The following is a 24,680-nucleotide window of genomic DNA, read 5'->3' on the forward strand; positions in this document are numbered from 1 at the left end:
CGGGCCGGGCGCCCGGCGGCGGCGGCGGCGGGGCGAGGCGCTGCGCTGCGCGGCCGCACGGCGCCGGCTGCCTGCGCGGGGCCCGGCGCCCCCTGAGCGCCCGGCCGCGGCGGGAGCACTGCGGTGGCGGCGCTGGCGCGGCGGCTGCTCCGCGCCCCCCGCCCGTCCGCCTCTTTCTCCTCCTCCTCCGCCTCCTGCGCGCTCGCCGCCGCCGCGCCACTTCCAGGGAGGCTGGTGTCATGCGGCTGGCGCCGAGGGAGAGGTCCCCGGGGCCGCGGCGGCGCTGAGAGGCGGCGGAGCCGGGCGAGCCCCTGCGATGACAGCCATGAAGGAGCAGCCGGCGCACCCGGGCGGCAGGGGGAACCCGCCGCCGCCGCAGCCCGACCAGGTGGGAGCCGCGCCGGGGAGCCGCCGGCCGCCCGCCCCGCCGCCGTCCCGGCCAAGTTGCGCCGAGCGCGGGGGGGAGCGGGGCCGCCCCGGGGGCGCCCAGCCTGGCGGCGACCCCCAGCCTCCGCGCCGGGACCCGGCGGCGGGGCGGCGCTGCTGCCGCCGGAGTTGCCCCCCGCGGGCGAGCGGAGCGGAGCGGGGCGGAGCGGAGCGCTCCGCGGTGCGGGGTGCGCGGGCGGCTCGGCCCGTGGGGCTGCGCGGGGGGAGCCGTGGGGCTGCAGCGCGGGCCGGCCGCGCCGCGCAGTTTGCTCCAACTCGCGGCGTGCGAGGCCGCGCTGCTAGCGAATAAGGCTGCGAAACAGCCGTGCCTCTGGGCCGCGGGGTGCTTCTGAAACGGGGGGAGGGCAGCGGGCGGGGAGCCAGGCAGCCGCCGGACTTGCCTTTCCTCGGCGCGGCGGCGAAGTTCCCGTTAGCGGGCGGCCGTATCTGTTGCTGCCGGTGCGCGAGGGGGGATCGGGCTTGTGCGCGCTGCCGCCGGAGACCCGCGCTCGCTAACCTGTGACACCCGCTGGCGACGTGCGGTGCTGCAGAGCCGCGAGCGGCGGGAGGGAGCCGCAGCCGGAGCCGCAGCCGCAGCCGGAGCCGCAGCCGGAGCCGGAGCCGGAGCCGCGCAGCTGCCCGCGCCCCGCAGCGCCCCGCAGCCCGCGGGCACCTCTGTGCGCCGGCCCCGGCGGGGTTTCCGAGGCGGCGGTTTCTGCCCCTCGTCAGGACTCGCAGTTTTCTGCCCTGAGTCCTGACACCCCGGGCGGGCGCTTTCCGGACGCAGACAGCCCTATTGCGTGTTTTCACTGCCCTCTGTACTAATTTACAGAGGTTCGTTTTCCTCTGATGCACCAACATCGGGTGAAAACGTTACCAGTAAAAGCTGCTGTGCGCAGTTATGTTTTAAATAGCCCGCATCCAAGTATCCGGTCCTGCACGCACACCCAGGCTTGACATTAAGCTTGGGGTAGTCCTCGTGATGCCAGTGAAACTATTCATTTAAATAGATTTAAGTATGTGTGCCTTCTGCTGAGAAGTGTATGCATTATGACAAATTTCCATGTAATATTGAATAAAATGTTACATTTGAGTTCGTTTGAAGAGCCTTATAATATCTTGAATAAATTAATTGCATAACTTATCTAAGAAAGAAAGATGGGTAATTTCCATCAGTGCTTAAATTTTATGCAAATAGTAGAATTTGTGCGCTCGAGATTGCTTTAAACAATCTGAGGTTTGCAGAGCTCATGAATTTCAGTAGCCTTGTTTTGCTTTAGAGGGTTATTGCTTTTAGACATAATAAAAAGTAGTTGAACTTAACCAATCTTTATTTCTTTAGTTTGATTCAGACATTCTGAATTGCCAGAATGGCTTTTTGTTGTTGGAGCTGGAAATTTTTTTCCAAAACGGGATGATTATATACCAGAATTTACTGGGCTTGACTGCTCTTTTAGGTCATAATGAAGAACAGTAGTAACTTCTCCATTTAAAATACTCTAAAGATTAGGAATTTATCCTAAATATAGGAATATTATTATCATAGTGCCCTAGATTTCTCCCTCTCTCAGCCGTGGATGGAAAGACCACTCCTCTCTACTGTGCCTTTGTGCACGAAGGGTAAATGTTGAGTCCCATGTATTTGCATCAGGTTTTTCCAGATCAAGTTTGGTTTTCCAGGTCAATAAAGGTTGATTCGGTATCAATTTTTACTACTGTCATAAATGCTGGGGATGTCATTTTATGCAACATATAATGACATCACATACGAAATCTGTTCTTAACAGATGCTAGCTCTTTTTGTAGCTTTAAACGATACTAATAAGGGTGCAGGCCTGAATCCTTCACGAGCTTCATACGGGGTCAGGCTGACACTGGCGCAGACCCCTATGAATACAACCACCCCTTCATACGTGCTCGCCTGTCTTGGGTAACGCGGCAGCCGAGATCCGCACATCAGGATCAGGCCAGGGGAGGACGGGCACCCAGGCTGCCTGAGGCCAGGTTTGCCCTGGAGACTTCTGTCAGCACAGCAGCGTGATGTGGGTGGGATGTTAACAGAGTGATATTGAGGGTGAGGTGGTTTTTGGTGGCTTTCCATGGTTGCAGTTGCGTAGTCTGAGCCAGCTGCAGCTCTGATGGATGTCGTGGTGGGCAAGGGAAGGCAGATGACCAGGGGATCGTACACGTTCACTTCAGTTTTGCAGCTCCTGTAGCGCTGTGTGACTGACTTGACAACATGGAAAAACATCAAGAAATCCCTCTTTGTCGGTGTACTTTTGCTGAACGTTTCATTTTGCTTGGCGAACTTGTATGAACTTGTAGTGTCAAAAGCACTTGCTTTTTGAAACATCTCCCCCCACCCTGAAAATTCAGTAAGGTGCATCTGTGCTGAGAGGGTTTCCTGGGACAGCAGGAGCAGCGAGTCTTTTCTGGCACTGAAGTGGCTGGACTTGGGGTGAGCCGCATAGGAAGTCCAAGAAGGAGCAAGGAATTACACCAGGATTTTCCAAACCTCTCTTTGCTGTTTTCAGTCGGAGTCTGGTTTCAGGAATACTCTTGCGAATAGGCATGCTGAATGCGTTTGCAGCGAGTTTATGGGCTTGGGACCTGAGCTGTAATTTCAAATTACAGCAGGCTAATACCGGGACTCTCCGCTTAAATAAAAGCTTGGATCAACTGGCTGAAGCATCCGTAGCCATCAGCTTACAAATAAATTGGATACAACTTCATATCCAACACTTCCCTTGATGGTATTTTTAAACCAGCCTTCCCCTGGGCCAAGGCATGTAATAACAACTTCCATTAACAGAGCTATTGATGTTTCAGTGATTGGTTTGATAAATTAGCCAGATTTATTCTCAACTCCCTGCTAAATGATGACTCATATTTATTGCTAAAATTACAGTTTTATGGTCAGATGATATATCTATAGAGAAGAAAATAGCTGTAAATTACTTGTATTTCTCATTTCTGGAAAGCTCTATCAAAATGCTCCCAATTCTGTTGCTTGAAAACTTGTATGAGAAGTTAATGTAGCTCCTTCAGTTACTCTTAGGTAATATAAAAAATGATGTTTCTCGTTTTTAGTTTTTAAGAACTGTCCCAGGGACTTGGGCAATAATGTTTCGTGATCGTTTGAAAAAGGCACAACCATTCAGCAGTCAGTGGACACAACAAATCTGAAAAACATAATGTACCTGGATGACTCGCTGCTTGATGAATGTTGCTGTCTTTGCAGATGAAAAACTAAGATAATTCCTTTAGGTATTACCTTTGTGAGGCTTCAGTCTGTTTACAAAAAACCAGATGATCTACACCACCTGGTGCTGCTTTGTGTGGAGAGAAGACAGACCTTTGAAATTTATAATCGTTCTCTCCTGAGCCTCTCTTCTTCTTGCAACTTAAGGACTTTTTAAAATCGATTTTAAAATACAGACCCCAGATTTTTTCTTTACCGTGTGCCATTTAGAACCACGTATGTTATTCTGCTGGAAAAAAACAGGTAAGCAAATGTGAGATGAGATTGCATTGTGCTGCACTAAATAGGGAAATTGTAGTTTGGTTGGAGTTTCAGTTACATGTTCAGTATCCAGACAGGCAGAACTGACTGCTGCTCGTTGCAGCAGGGATATGACTGCCTTTTTGTAAAGAGGTGAATTTTCTGCTGTCTCAGGACCAGTTTCTGTAGTCACTGTGCCAGAGGCATAATCTAAAACTACATCTGGATAAAAGAGAACAATCTTTTTCTTTTTCAGTGACCAAAAACTAGATTATATTTTAATGTCTTCTTTCATTGTGTTACTTCCCTTTCCCAAAATTAGACTCTCATCTTGCAATTTTTGCAATTGCTGATGGATGGCTGTGTCTATCTACGACCATATTTATCGCAGTGGAGGTTCTGCAAGGGAAAAGGGCTATGTGCCACCCCACCGAGCTCATTTTGAACTCGGCGGGTCAGTGAGAAGCTTGAACTCTTAATCCTACGCTTAAAACAGTTCCAGTAACTTGAAAGGTTTACTTAGGTAGGCAGCTCCATGGCTTAGAAACTCTGTTCTTGACTGCGTTCAGAGTTGGCCTCAAGATGAAATAAGAAATGCTGTTCTCATAATCCAAAGTGATTTCACATTTTTCCTTGTTACCCAGCTAGTGGATTTTTTTACTTGTGACACTGTGGCAATATATCAAACCTATTGATTTGCAAGGTTCAATACAAAGCCAGGAACATCAGGGAAAAAGCCAGTAGAAGTGGAGAAAGAAAGTCATCTTATGCTCAGAATATTTCATAGAGAGTTAACATTTAAATCTTAGCCTTAACATTTAAGTTCTGTTTCTTAGACTATGTATGTGCCATACTATATCCATGCTGGATCTAGAAAGAAATCTTACAGACTGGCAGGACCTGCGGGGCGTACGAGCAGCAGCAGCAGAAGTGCCCGTGGAAGTGCATTAATGACGGCGGTTCGGGCCAGCAGTGGGGACACGAGGTCCCGGGGCCGGCGTGGAGCGCGTGGCGTCGGGCAGCTTGCGTCGCCCTCGTTCGCCTTCTCTTTCCTGCGTGGCTGATCAGAGGCAGGTTGTTCATGTACCTGATTGCGGTGATTACCCCGAAAAGCCTAGGTTTGTCTTCCATTTCAATGCATTTCTAGTCTCCTGATTTGATTTCTGTGGAGAAGGGGCAAGGAGGAGCTTGGTTTTGGTGGCTGAAACGCTTTGATTGAGGAACATCGTTTTATACGTCACTTTGTACGTAGTCTCTTTACGCATAAGATCTCGGGTAGCTTGAGAGAGCACAGTCGTATGAGGTTTTTTTAAGTGTCTGTGTAGCATGTGTGTGTGTCTATACAAATTCAGAAGTTACGAATTTCGCTTCAGAAATTTGCTTACCTAATGCCAAAAACTTTACAAAGAACTTCCCAATACTCGCTGCCCCTCTGCCCCGGTGGCTTTTAAAGGAACAAAACTGAAGAAGTCTCTTTCAGCGCACCTAGAATAAGGTGCTGATGAGCCTGTTCCCCCGCTGCTTGCACTCTGCCCCCGCGGTACCCACGCCTTTACGCAGGTTAGTCGCGTTTTGCATTCAAAACAATGTGCGGGGATCTCCTGTGCAACATGCTACAGCACCTGTTTTTCAGCATTTAGAGTCTGCCACTGCTTTGCAGGTGGGGTTAATGGGATGGATTAATGCAGTAATTCAGAAACTCCGAACCAGCACATCTTTTTTGTCCATTCTGTCTTGAAGTAAATTTCAAGCACGTCAGAAGTTACATGGTAGCCTCAGATATTTGAACATATATATTGTATTAATTATTTTAAGACATAATTGGTCCATTTCTTTCCAGTGTCTTCCAGCTGAAGGTATTGCTTGGGGTAGGCTGTTCTGATAGTTGACAAGAGGCAGGAACTCTTTAAGCAACCTGAATTGGTCTTTGCTATATTCTCGAGTCTGAAAGTCATCATCGTGGCATTTTTGTCTTAAGGCATTCAGAGACTTACCTGCATGTGTTACGAATGTGAACACAAACTTTTTGTAGTGGTAATAAGGATGAATGTAATCCCCAAACAAGTATCTGAGTTGTATTTTATTTTATTTATTTTTATTTGTTTATTTTTACTAACAGAGCTGTGAAGTGTGTCTCACCTGTGAAAAATCCCTTGGGCGCACATGGCTGTAGCAGGTCCTACTTTGCGTTGCTCAGTGATATACTTTAATATTGTACCGGCAGACATAGGCAAGTAGCTGCAGTTGCATCTGCTGCCGCGAATGCCGGTGTTCTGCCAGCAGGTAGCTATAATTTGTTGATGCTGTCTTCCTAACTTATAGGACCTCTGCCGTTTCCCAAGTCCATGCATTAGCCATGAAATCTAAGCTGTCTCAAACTCTGTACCTTTCCACTTTAATCATACACTTCTTTTATGCTCCACTCAGCTGCATCGAATAATGTTCATGAATATATGATAGTAAAAAGAACAATGCTGATGGTGACTGATGATGATAAATTACTGTATTTATCCATTAGGAAGGACATTGGATGACCTACAGATTTGAGGCTGAAGCAAAAAGACCTTTCCTAATCGTTCTCAACGCTGCTGGAAACAGTCATGCAACTGATTATGTGTTATTTATGTAGAGATGCTGTAAATAGTTTTGAACGATTCTAAGCCAAGATAAAAGCACTCTGACGCTTTGAGGATGTTGTCTAAGAAAATCAATTAGGAAGTATTAAACAATGTGATAATTCAAAGAAAATAAAGATTCTTTAAAGGCTTTTTGGGGTTATCTTAGCCTGCCTGGGGCAGTATTTGCAATTTCCATTCCTTTCAGGGAGAAAAAGTGTTTTGTAGCTTTCCAGAAAGCAAACTGGGCAAAAGTTAGGTCCTTCTGGAAATAAGGAGAGAATTGCAAATGCTAGTGGGAAAACCATTCAACTCCTTTGAAATGCTGGGTGGGTGCAAGAAACAAAATCAGACAGACCCTGCAAGTACAGCTGCACGTTCAGTCCAGGTGCTTGTGCTTTCTGCTCCTGACCATGCATCCTGTTCAGAGACTGCCTAGTGCATCTAATATACATTAGAGAAGTCTTTCAGAGTAAGGATTTGAGCTTAAGTGCAATTAATGAGGGTAATGATTTGCTGCAGTTTTAAATTTTATGGAAGAGCTATTTAAATCGAATGGTCAAACCAAAGTTCTAGATACAAAATGGCTATAAAAATTAGGTGGCTTTAATAATAAAAAGCTTGGTTCAAGAATGCCTTCCTGGTAGTTCCTGCTGGAAATCTCCTTTGAGGAATTCCTACTCTGTAATATCCCACCGTGAATAGCAACACAACAAAAATCCTACTGGCATATTTAGTCAAGGGCCTGCTTGTTCTAGGGCAAAGATGATTGTATTGAGTAATTAGATGCTGTCAAGCATAAATATAAATTTATATCTGCTCAAGCCCACAAAGTCAAAGACTTTGAAATGAGGGGATAGCTGTGCAAGGAAATTAGTTGCAAAAGGCTCCTGTTTCATCTTCAGTTCAAAACTTTATTGTGTACGTATTACCTTTCAGCTCCTGAGGTGGGTGGTTGAAAATATTTCTATATCATAGCCTATTCCTAATGCCCTTATTTACACGAATTTTGCCAATAAAGTCAGTGGGATTGCTGACATGTATAATGGCTACAGGACTAATCATATAATTTTCACCGTAATCATCTTCATTTTATCTTGGGGAGGACGGGGGGAAGAGTCCTTCGGGACACGGTAAGACGGATCAAGTTGCAGTACTCAAGCTGTATGAACGGCGGTTATCGAACTTTTGTCACTGGCAATCTGCAAAGTGTTTGGTAGTAAATGTTCGGTGTTGTGTCATGTTTTCAAACGTTGAAGAGCAGAGTTACAATGCTGGTGGTGTGAGCCAGACACTGAGAAGTTGCCTGAAGTCAGCTGTCAACTTATGCAAGTTGTTTGCTCGCTTGTTATGAGCAAGGACCTATATTTAGTTTTATACATGTTCTTGTGTTTCTTGCAGGGTCCCTACATGAAATTCTGTCCTGAAGAGAGGATTTGTCCCTTTTCTGTGTCTTCTCACTGTGGGTAGAAAAGGAGCCAGATGCCATAGTCTTAAGTAGCAGTATTAAGACCCTACATTTCTGATTTCATTATGGCATAACTAGCAAAGACTGGAGGAAGGAGCACGAAGGCTGGGTATTTCAGTGGATAAAAGCTGATCTGGCTGGATTCCTGAAGTCTCTTTTTGTTGGCAACTATCTGGATCACATCCCTAGCTATTTTCTTTTCTCCCTCTATACTCTCTTTTTAGACATGTTATCTGATTCTGTAAAGCGATGTATTCTGCATGAGCAGTTCTCAAGGCTGCCTCGGTCTTTCTGTCTTCAGTTTTCTTATGTCTCCAGGTGATTCTCTCACATACAGTACTGTTTTTCCCAGCTTCCTGCCTTTCATCTTCTATACATAAAGTTTTCCTAACATTTTTCTTGCAACAGCCCTTCTGCCTTTCTTTACCAATGTCATATTCCTCCTTGTAAGCTAAGCAAAATCTTTGTGATCTTTGTCTCTGTATTCTTCTTCCCTCACATCTAATCATTTGAAGGATATTATCTCATTTGCTTAAGTGTCATGCTGTCTTTCATCAACAGTATAAAGGGAATCTCAGAACAGAGTACAGTAAAATACATAATGAATATATGTGTTTTGATATTTCCATTGTAATTCAGTGATTTCATTATGTACTGAGAAGTGGTTGGGTTTGAGGGTGTAGAAAAGAATATGCTCGTGGTAAATAGCAGTGTCGTTGTGATCCTGTCTCAGCTTCCAGAATTGTGTTTAGCCAAAGCAATGGCAGACAGTGCTTTATCCGTAGTAATACACATTATAATGCTACGAAAGCTTATGTAAATAGTTCTAAAAAGTGATTTCCTGCTCCACATGATCTGAGAAGACAGGTCCCTGCCTCCAATTACTGGTAAGATGAGACAGTTGCTTTGTTTTTTTCTATGAGGCTGAACCATGCAAGTTGAATAATTTAGTTTCTTTTCAGTTAGTTTTATTTTCGTGTTCCCAGCATTGGTATTCCAAAAACTCAAAGCGAATGTTTAAAACATTAGTTTCCATTAAAATAACTCGGTTCTTTAATTTCCCCTCCCATAACGTGAATGTATATTAAGCTTGTAGTTTAAAACGTGTGCTGGTCAGCGAATGGAAATGGAATAATCCTAGTGCAAAATATATTGATATATCAGAGGAAATTGGAGGAGGTTTGGCTTTCATGGTGCGGGCGTCATCTTCCTGCAAGAATTTGGGGAGAGGAGATTTTGTCTCTTCTTCTACCGTGTTTAGCTGTTGAATAAAAGACTTCTGCTTGCTCAGGAAAAGGGGAGGCTGAAGGAGCGAAGGCTTAGTGTGCTACTTCTGTGAGCAGCATCCTGTCTCGCGTGTCGCCTCTGGGTGTATCCTTTCCCTTTATTTCCGTCCTTGTACGCTGAACCCAAGGACCTGCTGTAGCGGCCTCCTGTGGTACGGCACGCACGGCGAGGTGGTGGACACTGCCTGGAAGGAGGAGGCACATACAGGGCTGTATATCATGTCAACATGGGAATATATTCAGTGCGTTAAGAAAAAGCAAGCTTCTTAACTGAAAATGTTCTCCTGAGGTCCTTTTACCTCCGTCGTGCTGCCGCCTGCCTGTATTTCTTTCCCGTGGGCTGGGGTACCCAGCCAAGCTGGTCTACAGCTTGGGCTGTGTCATTTTTCTCTGAAAACCACACACCAAACCAAACCAAGCAGTCTGAAAGCAGCTTTCAGAATTTCCCCGTTTGTCCATTCCTTCATTTGGGTGGTACTTTATCAAATGTGCTATTCATATCTCGGAAACTATCAGTTACAGTCTTCATAAACCTTGCGTCGTTGCCGTGCAGGTCAACTTGCCTTTCTAAGCCGTTAGCTGGGCAGGCGCCGTGCTGGCTTTGCTTCAGCTGAGCTCGGAGTGGCCGGACTAAGCGGACTTGCTGCCACTTTTTGACCAAGATGAGATGGTGCCTCAGTACAGGACTTTTTCTTTTCTATGTAAAAAGGTGGAATAGTTCCTGCCAGAATAAAGTGTTGCAAGTGTTAAGCAAATAGATGTCCTTACCTGCTGCTGTTAGTATCTTTTAAGCTACTATGCCTTAAAAACTTAATTGCTTTGCTCTTAATTGCTTAGTGTCAGGCTTTTTCCTCCAGCCTCCCCTGCTGTGGGAACTGCCTGTGGAGCCGGGGCGAACGCTGAATGCGTTTGCCTGTGTGCTCTCCTCTGAGGGAGGGAGTCCTGCCCCGGGAATACCGTACGCTGGATGTTTGCATGCAGGCGTGCGCTTAGGGCTTCCTTCGATCTAAAGCAAATGTCAGTCTACGAGTGCAATAATTTTGGGGTAAGCCTGTGGTAGCGTTTGAGTCCGGATCACAGGCATACCTCTGAACCAAATCTTCTGACCATGGTTTTATAGCTTTGGTTGGCATCTTGCAGTGGTTTCAGGAGTGGGGGCAGTGGCTTCCTTTTGGGTGCAGTGCTGCATGATGCTGTGCTCGAGGAGCACGTCCAGCCTGCCCCGGCTGCTAGCAGGGATCCGTCCCCCGGACCAGAGCTGGTCCCAGCAAACCCTGCGACACGTGTGGGCTGTGGGCCCCAGGTCCTCAACACGAAGGGTTTCTCTCTCCAGTTCTGCTCCTCGCTCTTTGCCAGTATATGCATAGCTCGAACACACACGGAAGGAGAGCACAGGAAGGAGAGTATGCTTTGGTTCTCTTTGCATTTGGTTTTCATGCAAGGCACAATTGCCTTCTGAGACTTTTTTTTATTGCAACACTGGATTTTTTTTCTTACATGTTTAGACATACTTGATCGCCATTTTTCACATGTAGCAATGTTTGTTGCCTCCCCAGTTAAGATGGAAATACACTGACAGGACCGAATGGGGTGCAAGCAGTGGAAGAGTCTCAATTACGCTAGGGAGATATTCAGAAGAGCAGCTCAGAGTCTGAGACTAAAAGAGAGAGAGAATAGACGCAAAGACAAGAAAAAACAAATCTTGCTGGAGGTTTTCTAAAATTTTAAAATTGCATAGACATTTATAGATCATATGACATTATGTAACTGAGTTTTTGTTTGCTTGTTTGGCCTGAGAAGTCAATAGCGGTGAGGGGGCATGCAGGGTTTTCCATAGCGGGTATGTACGTGGCTGTGTTTGGAAGAGTGCTGCTATCTTGAAAGACCAAGAGGATTAGGAAAGTAGAAGTTGCAGAGGGGTAGCATTGTTGGCAGCTCTGGCTTCTGCCGTGGGGACGGTGTGAAACCCGGTGACGGCAGCGGTGGCCTGAAAGGCCCCGTTCCCGCTGCCGAAGCAGTGCTCCCCGCTGAGGGGTTACGGTGCGGTGCCGTGATGAGTCGTAGAAATAAGAGCACATTAAAAACACAGTGATGGGAATGGAAGTTAATTTGATCTGTTTGTCCTCTGCTATCTGTTCTCCATCCGTTATTCTAGGAAAATACTCTTAAATTGTAAATAATGAGAGTACTTTTGAACTTATTTCTAAGTGGGTAAACCTTCTTCTCTAAAATGTCAGCTAGGCAAGCACAATGCTAACTTTTGCTTTAAAGCAAAATAAAAACATAAAGCAAGATATGATCCAGCCTATCTTTCAGCGATTAGCTGTGGAGTGGTTAATATGGCTAACTTTGGGGCCTTTTTTGTTTTTTTGGTGAATAATTCTGTATTTTTGCACAGAATTAGCAGTCTCTGTTTGCCTGGCCCGGCTGAGGCGGGCTGTTCGCGGGCTGCTCTTGCTGACGGCAAAACCCCGGAGGCCGGTCGTGCCGCTCGGAGCCCGCGCCGCTCGCCTGCTCTCCGGCCGCCCGTAGCGCTGAGGGCCCCAGCCGCAGGGCCGCGTTTACGGCCGTGCGTCCTTCCCTCGCTCGGAGGAGTTAGTGCTGCTCACAGCGGTGAGGGAGGCAGCACGCAAAACTGCTAGGAAATTGCCAAGTATCTGTGCAAACGCGCTTTCCTTGCGTCCGTCTGTCCGCGTTGCGCTCGGGCGGCCTGGCAGGTACGGCGCGGGGTGAGGAGCCGTGGTGGCGGTGCCCTGGATGAGGCCCGTACCTGCGTTAGTGCTCAGCGGCGACACCCGGGTGAAAAACCTGCTTCTAAAAATGCAGTGGGGTTCGTTTCTTCCAAAACCTTTCGCAAGGCAAATAGCCTCGCGCGAGGCGTTTTTGAAACGTGAGGCCTGGAGAGAGCTGCTGCCAGTTCCCCGGGCCGGAGGAGGGGGCTGGTTCCAAGGCAGCAGGCTGCGGAGGGGACGCCTGCGGCAGGGCAAGGGCACGGCGTGTGGCGGCGTGGGGTTTCACCGCACAGTGAAGGTATAGTCGGATGACATGTATTTTAACAGTGTATTCGACATTTGGTACTTGACGCTAATGTGGTTGCTGAAACGCCCTGCGAAGACAGTGGAGAACTTTTGGTACGTGGGTAACTGCGGGAGATACTGGCTCTCAGCAAGGGTAAAGAGACCCAGAACACTTTCACGCAAGTGCACAAAGGGCTGGGTGATATTTAGGCTGCTTATTCCAACCCGAGCGTATTTTGGAGTACCAGTACATCTCAAGCGAACTGGGAGAGCCCTGGAGGCGATTCGCTCAGGAGAACCTGGACCGTTCGTCTGGCATCAGAGTCCTGGGCGAGGTGATGTAAGAGCTCGACTGGTGGTGGAGGGGAGCTTAGTTTACATCAGTTTATGGGAAATAAATTGTATCACACATTCTTTGGTACACAGGCTTGATTATAATTACTGCATGGAAGTAATAAACAGTTGGAAGTTTTTTTCTTTTTCTCTGAAAGATAGATGCAGGCAATAGGGCTGCAAAGAACTTTGGTTGAATTATTTATTTCTACACCTGTGGAGAGAGCAGGTTGGGAGACTCAGACAAATGTGCAGACAGCTAGAAAATGACTGGAGGTTGTTATCAGACATGGCTCGAGTTGTCTGTTTAACTACAGGGGCTTTCCATTAAAAGCGAGGAGTCCAGCCCAAACACCGGCTAAACCTTTTGCTGGTCCGAGCTCAGTGGAAACAAGGGATACAAATAGGAGTGATGGATGAAATTGCAGTCCCTCACTTGGAGCAGTTGAGGTAGGAAACAGATATGTGATAAGAACTGCCTGTTGGGTCCTGGTCTGGGTTGTGTTCACGTTTCCCATCTTGCAGAAATGATAACAGCAACCAGTAGCTACCTCCAGAAAAAAACAAATAGGAACTAGGGAACACTTTTTTTGTTTTTAAGTGAAAAAATTTAACCCTTGCCAAAGTAAGTTGAACTCTCCACCTTTCGATGTGTTTGAACTAAGAAAGGTTTCCAGAAATATATCCAAGCAAAGATTACTGGCCTCAGGACAGAAGTGTCTGAATTAAATTTAATGGCTTGCTGTCTACAGGAGACTAGATGATGGTGGTCCCTTTTGATGCCTTGGTCAATCTATGAATCATTAGTGCTTTTATCATTGTTGATAGTTGATATAAATGAACTTGTAGGAGGAAGAAAAATACTTTCCTTTCCAATCATCTTTTTCTTTTTTTCCTTCTGCTGCTTGACAATGATAGAAGGTTCCTTCTTCTCTTTTTATATGCTATTGTAAATCTTTCTCATAATAGCAAAATAATAATAGGCTGTTTTGTATATAATCTAAAGAGAATAACTTCTCCTGAAAAAATACAGTTTTAAATATGAAATGGTACTTTTGGGAAAGTTTGCATGTGGCATTTTTGCAAAACTTAATATGTATTTGCTCTGGGACCTGAACACTGCAGCTGAGGCTATGAAGAGGATTTCAAAGTCTGTATTTTGGCTGCAGGTGGTTAGTATCATCCGCGACCTGGTATTAACTCTGGTTCTAGAACACCAGTCTGGTTGTCAGTACTATGCAAGCTGCTTATTTTTTTTTTCTCTCTGACCGCTCAAGAATTTTAATTATACCAGGTCTCACTTACTATACACACGCTGAGGAAATTGCTTCTTGCATGCGCAATTGCAACGGAAGAGACCAACTATATATCTTCCTTGTAAATATGCACAATGATGGTTCAATTAAAGCAGGCCTGAAAATATGGTAACGCTTGTTCGCTGCTTTAGCAGATACGGGTTTGACCATGCAGATGAGTAATGTCCATCCGGGTCTAGTGGAGGGACTCTTTCTGTTCAGCGTGTCACTTAGTCGCTACATCGGGGAGGTATTTTCCTCCCATAAGACAGCCTTGTCTTACACCTGGTGTATTGGGACTTGATTCTGAGACTAGGTCAAGTCAGAAATGCTTGCTGTGTTGTTCCTGTCTTCCAGACACTGCACAAAAGGTGCAGACAAATTCTGTACTTAAAAGTGTTTGTAGAAGAAGTGTTTATGCGTTGAAAATAACTATTTCTATGAAGGCTTTCAGAGTTAGCTGATAGATTACTGGGAGGATTTTGCCCTTAAGGACTTTCTTGAGGTTCTTGATATAGAGAAAACCATGCTTTGAGACTGAATTATTCAGCAAATGTTTTTCAAAGTAATTAAAGCTTCTAGCATTTAATCTTTTATGTATGTAGATTAAAAATGGAGGTTGATTAAATCATGACAAAGGGAAGTTTATTCACAAACAGACGGTAATGTCTCTTTTGTGACTGGTGGAGCACTGTTGAGCCTACTTTATTATGTGGAATACTGAATCTGTTATATTAGTGCAATTTTTTATATGTGACTGCATAGTTAAAACGTGGGTGGTAGCGTTTGATGCAGTAAGGTTCTGGCTTTAAGTGGTGCAGAGTGCTTCTTTTTCTGTCAAGTATCTGATTTGTGGGCAATTTTTCAGCTTGTGTTTTTTGAAATGGCCAGAGAAGGCATATAAAACTCAACAGTATCAAGAAGCAGGTCAAGTAGTGATTTTCTTGTTGGAAAGTAATAGGCATGCCAATATACCGTGTAGTAACAGCAGGTTTTACAGCATGGTGCAGAACAGTAGGAATGTGAAAAGTACACTACATAAATTATCTGTGCATGAGTTTCTGTGGCTTTCTGGCCTACAGGAACTCGGTCTATCATCTTCCTCCTCCCCCCCCCCCCCTTTTTTTCCTCCAGTCACTTTAGAGTTTCAGCATGTAAATTCTTTCAGCCCTTTAAAATTTCTGCTTCGCTATCTTCTCTGGATTGAGTATCTCATTACTTGAATACATATACGTGCTCTTCAGAATAGTCAATAGTTGTCTTTGAAGTCTAGCAGAAAATGAAGCCTTGCTGCTGCACATGCCAGGGTACGTGAAGTGCCCACTCGTGTGCACGCTGCTTTTCCCTGGCAGGAGCTTCCCCCGTGCAATGAGTCCACCTTTCTGGCCGAACAGAGGGAGAGGGTTGGTCTTTTTGGTCTTTTATTCCAACAGCATGATCCCATCTTCCAGGTGCTTGGGCCAGCTGCCCAGGATGGCCTGGTACCCTGTTTCCTAAAGAAATACTTTCATCTGACAGAAGCCATATAGCCTTAGGGGGATCAGCTAAGTCTGTTCCTATCGTTATGGCAGAAAAAAACCACTGGCTGGATTATCCTCATACTCCACGGCATACTCTGTGGAGTGCTTCACAGATATTGCTTGGAGAAGATATGATTCCTCCTCAGCTTCTCTCTTTCATGAACATCCATGTAGGTATTGTGCATTTCTGATCATTTCTGCAAAAGGCAAAGTCGCCAGAGAGCATTGCCACGTAAATTTATGCAAAGTTTGGAATATGTGATGTATCATGCCAGGCTAGAAGTAAGAGCCCTAATTGTTGAGAAGACGTATGAAGAGTGTAAATCCTTAAAAATTCATGGACATTTGATGGAGCTTCAAACTATATAAAATAAGCTAGTGAGCTCTGGGAAATATGTTGAGGGAAATATGTTGAAGGAATCTTCATCAATTTCAACAAATCCTATAGAAAAGTCCTATAGAAAACACATAATAGTTGTTCCTTAAACAGCATACATTTCTCATATTCTTTCCACTGGAATAGACAATTTCAGGTGATCTTAATAGATTCTTCGCAGGGGAAAAGACTCTGGCTTTTGAATGGCTTTGTTCTCATTTGCAAAAAGATTTTTGGATCAGTGTACATTGAAGAAGGGGAGGTTAATGATGGGGAAAATCTTTTCATGGTATGAAGGTATTTTCCATATTAGCTCCCTTGCAAGTCCTGCTTGATGAACCAGCAGCAGCACCCCAAAATGTTTTCTGATTTTTTTTTTCTCTTTTTACTATGTGGCGTATTTCATGGCTATTCCTGTCTCTGTTACTGTTTGTGCTACCAAAAAATTCCCTACCCATTAGAATTTGAGCTCTTCCTTCATTTAGGGATTAAGTTTTCTGTATTTTATATCTGGAAAATGCATCTACTTTCTGATCATGTTACAGTCCTCTTCTGAGACTCAGAGGTGTCTACACTTCACCTTGAAGTGTTTGAAAACAACTCCCTGTTACGAAGATTTAAGATCACTTGGGAAAAATCAGAAGTTAGTTGGCTTTTAAGATATTGCCCAAAGGCATTGCATTCTGGACGCAGTGTTCTCTGATGCCAGTGAGGCACGAAATTTAAGACTCTCCAGAAGTTCACCTCAAGTATAAAACTTCTAAGGAAAAACAGAATCTGGAGGCTGCCCTGAGGTTAATCTGGGTGAGAGTGAGTTGTTCTCACGGATAAAAACACATTGCTTTACAGATCTCTGGACCACGGCTCAGGATCTGTCAAAGCTGCTGAAATACCTCATCCTTCTTGGTGAGGAATGAAAGATTTTGTACAAGTTTATAGGACCTTTCATTATTTTTCTTCAAAGCAGCCGCTGATTTTTTTTGAAGGCTCTGTTCTTCAAATAGATGGCACCTACGACTGCATTTCTGAAGTTTTGTACATCCGCAGTTCCAGTTTATTGCTGAGAAAACAGATGGTTGCTCAGCATTTCTGAAAGTTTATTTATATTGTGACCGGGCTTCAATGCTCATCCAAGATCAGACTGCTGTAGTAACACCAAGGGAAGCAAAAGCACTTTTCTGAAATCTGAATAGTTAAGATAAGTAACAGGTGGAGGAAAGGTAATACTGTTGTCTTCATCTGCCACTTCTCACTTCAGTTTTTCTGAAAGGGAAGTGAGTTGCTGTGGTAGAACAAACCTACCAGTAGCTGAGCTGACTCTCTCTGAAATGGAGGCAGCATCTTTTCATACAGAGGTGAAGTAGGGAGTGAAAAGTGTTTCGTTCACTTGAAAAAAAAATCAGCAGATAAGATTAAAAAAAAGGTACTACAGAAATAGAGTATTTGCAAACAGTCTCAACAGTGGGAAAAGAGAGTATATTTCTGTATTAGAAAAGTAGTAACTACAAGATATCAGTGTGGCTTAGCTGAAAACCTTTAACTAAAAAGTTAGGATTGTTTTCACGGTGACCTTTCTTGCTCAAGGACTCTTGGTGAATATTAAAAATGTTACGCATGCAATGAATTACCTTAAACAGATATCTCTGGCATACCAGGTGGTGGTAACTCAATCTACTGCAGTCCCTGTTATAGTTATTTGTATATACTGACTGGCTGTGCTCATTTTGCCTGTAAGCAGCGTGAATAGTCAGTGGTGAAGGGAAGAACCACCAGACCTTGGTGGCTGAGGAACCAAAAAATTAAGTTGGGAGCAGTAAGGGGAAAAGACCAAGGCACCGGGTGGAGATGACTCTCCTTAAACAAATGTGCTGTGGAGAAGTGGTGGAAGGTTTCTACATTCAGTTCATTTGCTCTAGGAGGTTTCACCCTCAACCCGCAGGGGTACTTTGAACCCCATGATAAATTCCTGCTGTTTGGGCCCTGCTAAGTGTTCAGCTGTTGTCTGGTCATGCTCTGATTGCCTAGAAACCTGTTTTGGGGGCCTGAGGATGAGCAGCCGAACCTAGAGCTGCGAAGAGAGCCAGCCTCTGGAAACAGTAATTGTGAAAGAAAGCAGTGATCGTTTCTGGAAATGACTGAGAGTCAATCGGTCCCATTCCACAGCTGCAGTCCTGACTTTCTCTCATCCTTTTAGGTTATGCCCCTCATCAGTGCTTTCAAAGAATCAGAGGGATCTCAGAAAGAGCGTTGTTCATCCTGGGTTTTATTGTTTTATCGCTGGCCAAGACTAGTTTTGTCATGCATGGATTTCTGAAACCTCACATGTATAAAGGCTGTTGTCTGCCCTTCTCCTCCTGATTTTTTTTTTCTTTCCAAACACACTTAGGTCCCTGGAGGATGTTGTGGCACTTACAGTTGAGACATTCTGAACCACCAAGTCATTTGTGACATTAAACCAAGGTGTAATTGGGTATAATGACACCTGCATCCCAGGACAGTATGCGTTTTGGGTAGTTAACATTTGTGAAATAGTTTGAGATGTTACATTGATAGGTGCTTTGAAAATGCAAAACACTATTATTATTCCCCAAAACACAAGGCTTCCCACTAGAAGTGCTCGTAAACATGTTACTGTTACTGTTGAGATTTACTTAAGTCTTCATCTTGGGATATGTGCTGTGTAAATCCAGTTGGAGATTTTATTGATATTTTTCTTAGAAATTAATGAAGCTACAAGTGGCCCTGCTGCTCGGAGAATGGTCTTATTCTAATTCATTGCACTAAGGCTTTGAAGAAGCCAGCCTTGCAGAAGTTTCTCCCTTTTCACAGGATATCGAACTGGTAAAGATAGATGTGGTCCGTAGTAACCCTTTACTCTAAGCAATATAGCTTACAATAAATAACCCTTTATTCTAAGCAATAACTGTTCTCTTCAGCAGCATAACTGATCTTGAGAGGAGCAAAGGAAGAGTGAGTAAAAAGCTATAATCCAGCTGGCAAATCCCTGAACATTAAGCTAAAGTTCCAAATCCCATTTTCCTGTTTAGAAATCTTACATAATAAACACAGTAGTTGTCCCAGTGTAATCTACCCCTTGCCTCCGTGTTGCTGGCCAGGATGGGGAGCTCCTGCAGTGGCTTCCGGCACTGAGACATAATGCAATATTGATACCAAAAAGAGTCAGGACACGGTCGTGGTGTCAACGTACTGTGGCATCAACAGTGTGTTGCTGGCACAGTGATTTCTCTCTCCCCTAGTTTCCAGGTAGGAATGTAATGATTTGAACACCATTTGGAGCTGCAGGTTCTCAAGTGCAGTTGCACCTCTTTTGGCCATTGGCAGATCTGAGAAGAAAGGCCCAGAGGGATTTTGCAGGCTCATTTCGCTGGAGTGGAATATGACTCAGAGAGATACTCAGAAACACTTATCCTCAAAACATCTGGCTGAAGCCTGGAGTAGTTGAGCACCTGAAAACTACTCTAGAGGCGGAAAAGATTACACACCGTTAGACAGTAACCAATTTTTACGTCACTGTGACAAAGCCTTTTCAAATAATTGCTTGAAAATACAGCTGTGAAAGAAGTATTTCCTATATTTCTAGTGCTATTTATCAGATGAACATCAAGTTGTTAAAACTAATCTTCATCTACAAATTTCTTTCAACCAAAACGCTACCATACTGACTGCGTTATTCCTAATCCCTAGAGTTTACCAACCTGTGGGCATCGGAAGAAATATTGTTTTGCTTTGGAGCTCTTATGCATAGAAGATAGCACAGACTATGGGCATCTGCATCTTTAAAGTGTAAAATTGGTTCTATTTTTAAACATATTTTAATGCATAGGCATTAAATACTTTGTGGACCTTGAGTAGTCGCCTGGCTTTTGTATGTCTGAAGTAGAGTTGATAATCCATATGGTAGGTTTCTGGGTTGCTTTTTGTTCTTTGCAGTTTATTTTAATTTTAATTTTTAATTTAAAAGTTTGCCTCCTTACCTGACTTTATGGCATTAGATGAAGTTCTTGAATCAGCAGGGAAGATAAGACAAATTTGAAGTATTCCAACGGAACAATTCAGGTCATCTGTTCTTGGCTGATAATTATAGAGGAAAGCCTGGGTGACTGCTCTCTTAAATTAGATGCTTACAATGAAGATGAAATGAATCTGGATCTTAGTATGCTAAAATGATTTTCAGACCACAGTATATGCAGGTCAAATCTGAAATACAAGAATGAATTGCTTTTTTGTTGGTTGCTATTAAAAATACATTCCCAGAATCAATTTTTATAAACTTTTCCTAGGCATAAAAAGTAACTATGCCTGAGCTGGATTTTCTTCAGATGTTTCCATACATTTCTTTTTGAAATGGAGAACAAATGAAAGAAACTTCAGTTCAAAGAGGAAACGTGTGACAGTCATAGGTGATGAAGAAAAGCTGTTGGTCTGCAGTACCTTTGAACCACTGCTGCGGTGGTGTAAGGTTCCTAAAAAATCCAGAGATCTACTTCAGGTTTCATTTATACCCCAGCAGTGCTGGAGTAATTGCAGTGACTTATTAGAGTTATGCCATGATTTCAGAACAGACTCAAGCTGCCGTTTCCCCAGAGAGGAAGCAGAGTTGTATCAGTATGCTCTGGTGTCACAAAATGTAAACTTTATACAAAGGCAGTTGACAAAAGATTAATGTTTTGCAACTGTGAGCAAGAAAAGGAAGCTAAAGACCTTTGTACTGTGTATTTTTAAAAACAACTAGCAAGCTGTTCAGAAATGTGCATGTGGATCAGCATAAAAATTTACCTCTCTGTGGAAAAGAGCCTTAGTTAAGAGTAAAAATGTCACTTTGCTTTGAGTCTTTTAGTGGCCTCCTTCATGAGAACATTTTGCTGTGGTGAGTGCGGAGAAGATACAGCACACAAACACCTCTGAGGCTTCATCCAAGTCCCTGGATATGCTTTGAGATCCAAAGTTAAATTTCGTTGTACAAAGATTATATTTTTTGCTACTGAGATCTTTTTTCCTGAATTTATAGGAAAAATCTGTTCTTTATGCATAGCCCAAACTATTGTTGAAAAATTACATGCTAACCATCTTGTTTTGTATTTTAGCTGTGGCATGAAAAGAGTTGAAGTCATCAGTGTAGAATTCCTTGGCTTTCGAAGGGAAAGAAGAAGGGATGATAGTTCTCCTTGAAGCACTAGCTACAGGACAGGGTTTTTTTCCCCAGTGCTTTCATCAACCTCTAGTACAAAATTCTTGTTGTGTCTGTGTGCTTTTCATTGAGGCTCACAGCCAAGTCCACTCTTAGGCTGGCCGAAGTCCATAAAACTTGCGTCCAGACCATGGTGAAATAACTGCTTGCAGAGTCTGGCAGCCCTGTGCCTTGGCGGTGGAAAGGTGAGAGAGTTCGGTAAAGCACCTGTAGTGTCACAGGTTGGACAGGCCAGTGTAGAGCTCTGAGATTAAGTTATTTTTCAGCTTTACAAGCATAACGCATATAATTTTCCTTTCTCTCCGTGCTGTCTTTCCCTGTGTTTGGCTGTGCTGGAGAGGCACTTGTCCTTGCTTGCTCTCGTTGTGGCGTTGCCGGCGCTGGCTCAAAGTAGGTGATGAAAATTTGTTTGGAGAAATAGTGGGAGGGTGAACATTTCTGCTATGTGGAGGTCTGTGACTAATCAGAGATGACAAAGGATAAAACCTAGCAGAGAATATAGCTCAAATGCTGTCAACACGGGGAAGAAGTTAGGGACTGATTTCTTCTTTCCTTTATTGGGGCTTTGATGGTTGCTCGGTCCTGGTTTGAGTATATCTTGAAGGCACAAGCTCTCGATATTCTTCCCACAAAAGAAGAGAAAGATTAGATTTGTAGTTGGGTAAGTGCTTGATCATTTTCCAGGATTTGCAAATGTATCACCCTTTTCTTAGTACAGTGTCCTCTAATAAAGAGTGATAATGATCAAACGCTGTCTAATTTTATAAAGTTTTCCATTGTTGTTGTGGCTTTTTTGAAAAATATATCCCAAAGAACTCTAAATATCATCTTGTCACACCAAAAGTCATTTTACCAGAACAGCTTTTTTTTTTTTTTTTTAATCTTTATATGCGATAAATGAGATTCTGATGGAAGATATTTGCCAAAATGTACATTTAAGAAACCTTTTTCTCAGCGGTTGAGCCTGCAGGGTAGTCTCAGCTGACATAGTGTGTTGTCAAGTAAGCTTCAGACCCAAGCTATTATTCAAGTTGTTCTTCTTTCACCAACTGCTGTAAGAGCTCCCAGTTTTGTTCTGCATCCCACCTGTCCTGGTTCTGGATTAATGTGTTAAGAAAGTGAAATGCTGTAAATCTTGTCTTCGTTTTGAAAAGAAAATGTGGAAAAAAGGCTTTTTTTGGAGAAAAAAAGAGAAGGTTCATATGTTTTGGTTCTATTTAGTTTGCCTCTGGAAAAATGTTCATCTTCTCTGTGTATCCCTAGTTTCATTCTTTTTCTTGAAAATAAATAACTCTTTCACTAATGACCAGCTATAGCGCAGGGGTGGCCAGCATGCCTTCGAGCTGTATATAGCCGCCTTCATAAAGACAGGAGCCCTAAGATGCGGATAGTATCCCACTGAAGATTAGGATATTTGGGGAATAATTCACAGCAGATTCGGACTCGCAGGCCTGCCTCGCTCCCAGCATTAGGGTTTCGGGGGTCCAGCAGTGCTCACGTCAGCGCGTGGGCAGGTGTGCGACTGAGGCATGGACACGGGTGGCACTTTGACTGCTGGAAGGTGGCATGTGCTGTGAAGACCACGTGTAACCAGCCCAGCCTGGCTACTGTACGTACCACAAGGTAGGAACGAATTCGGATTGTCACTGACATTTTGAATAATTTCAGTAAGGACAGAATAGAAGGATTCAGGGAAAATGTATCTGAAGTAGAAAAGGAAATTGCTTAAAATAAATTAAACTTTGAATATTCAGTCTATCCTTAATATTAGGTTCTATGATGGATGATTTGTATTTAAATCTGTGCATGCTCATGATACCAAGTTATTTGCCCAGAGTGAAATTGTCTCCCTGTCCTTCATTTGCTAGCAGAAACAAGGCCTGCAGTAAGTGTGGGCACCCTCTGATATCGCAGCCGAGCTCCACAGCCAGACCCGCTGTGCACAGGCGTTGAGGGTAGACAGTCGGAGCCTGATCCTGCTCTCATTTGCAGACCTGCAAAAATTAGGGATGCTCATAATTCACACGTTACTGAGGCACGCTTAACGCTAACATTTGTGCTGAGTGATAAGTTGTCCTAGTGAGACAGTATTTGAAATAATCCTAAAAGTGGTGATAAGCTTATTTTTAATATCATTGTATAGTTTTGGCTTGAAAGTGTTCTACAAGAACTATAGTAGACATATCTAGATGCATACAGCAGGTTTTGCATTGTCAGCCCTTTTTTGGGCACTCGTGGTTTCCTGTCATTACTTACGTTTCTTGAAAGCAGCAAGGATTTGGCCAAGAAATCTTTGTGAACTTGCTTTGGAACAGGAAGAAAGAAGGTGCTCGAAGCTGAGTGCAGAGAGTGCCTGCCAAGACTGCCGGTCATTTCAGCCAGCTTAGGAAGTTTGCTGGTGACTCCTTCTCTCTGCAGATCTGGTTAGTCTTTGCTTTCACCAGCGCAGAGGACTGTGAGCATGCATGGTCCTTGGCTTCTCATCCTGGCTCTTGCAGGACGCTCTGTGTGTGACTGAGTCCAGCTATGTCAGGGCAGATGGTGGCGAAATCGTCTCTTCCCGTGCGTTTTATGGAGTCGATGGGTGAAGGAGTGAGGGTGAAGTCAACTGCGGGCTCTGGCCTGTCGGAGGTGGTGCAGATCGCCTGGCTTCCCGCGCTGCGTGAGAGCCTCTTCTCTCGTCGAGATGCAGTAGCTGAGGTAGTGGCATAGCGTGCGCGACTGAGGAGGAGTCTGGCCTCGTAAACTGGGCTGGTTTTCTGCGATTGCGCGTACATTCGCCTGTATGTCTGAAGGCAGGTGGGATCCTAGGCATGGCCACGTGTGAGTGTCTGTAATAATTCACCAGGGGGTAAATGAGAGTGGGGTGGGCCACAGCCGCTGGCGTCGTGGCTGACTGTGGCGATGGTGGGGATGGAGCAGGCGGTGGTGAGGATTTGGAGGTGGCAGAGAGCGTCTGTGAGTGCCGGAGGAGCAAGGGGAGAAAGGGAAGGTATGAAATACCCGTTCTGCACGATGGGTGATTTCGGAGCCTGTGGAAACTGTCATTTTTACACGAAGGTTTGAAGGCAGCCGCTTCCCTCCCTCCGGGTAGTAAGATGAGCAATTGGAAAGAGATGTGCCTTGTGTGTTGTTTTGTTCAGGGTGTCCTGGATTTGAGTTGTTCAGTTGTAAGAAAGACGGAGAAAACCCTCCGAGTTTTGTGCCTGAGACGATCTCGGGGGGCTGCCGCAGGGCTCGCTGGGGGCTGGTGCAGCAGCACCGCGTGGTCCTGCGTGGGCGCGCTACGTTTGCTCCATAAAACCCCAAAGGAAATAGCATCATTACTGAATATTAAAGAATTGTGTTGCTTACTTTATTGGAAAACTGCGTCTTAGTGGTAGAGACCAGTATCTTTCTGTTGGTGTGGGGGTGCGACCTAGCTACTGCTGTTTGTTTTGGCGTTGAAGCCAATGCCCTACCAGGGCGTATCTTGCCTCTGAAATCCTTTCTTAGTTACCTTCACAAGATGTCTTTTATCTATTTCTATATAAGCAGTATTTAAAATGGAGCAAATGGCCTGTGTGATCATTCCTGTGTTCATTTTTTGATGCATTTAATTACTGATGCTGAGACTTTGTTTTTCAAAGCAGG

General features: G+C 44.5%; 1 protein-coding gene across 3 annotated transcripts in view; it reads left to right on the plus strand.

Moving 5' to 3' along the window:
• Nucleotides 1–2: 2 nt before the first annotated feature.
• Nucleotides 3–24,680, plus strand: part of DPP10 (dipeptidyl peptidase like 10) — a 280,467-nt gene continuing 255,789 nt past the window's right edge. The window contains exon 1 of one of the 3 annotated variants that reach the window (XM_064514641.1): nucleotides 3–388. In XM_064514641.1, coding sequence (XP_064370711.1) covers nucleotides 317–388 — 72 coding nt within the window. In that variant the 5' untranslated portion in view covers nucleotides 3–316. The remainder of the gene's footprint in view (nucleotides 389–24,680) is intronic. The other 2 variants (XM_064514640.1, XM_064514639.1) reach the window with 2 other exon arrangements.

This window comes from Dromaius novaehollandiae, chromosome 7 (assembly GCF_036370855.1).
Source record: "Dromaius novaehollandiae isolate bDroNov1 chromosome 7, bDroNov1.hap1, whole genome shotgun sequence".
Taxonomy (NCBI): Eukaryota; Metazoa; Chordata; class Aves; order Casuariiformes; family Dromaiidae; genus Dromaius; species Dromaius novaehollandiae.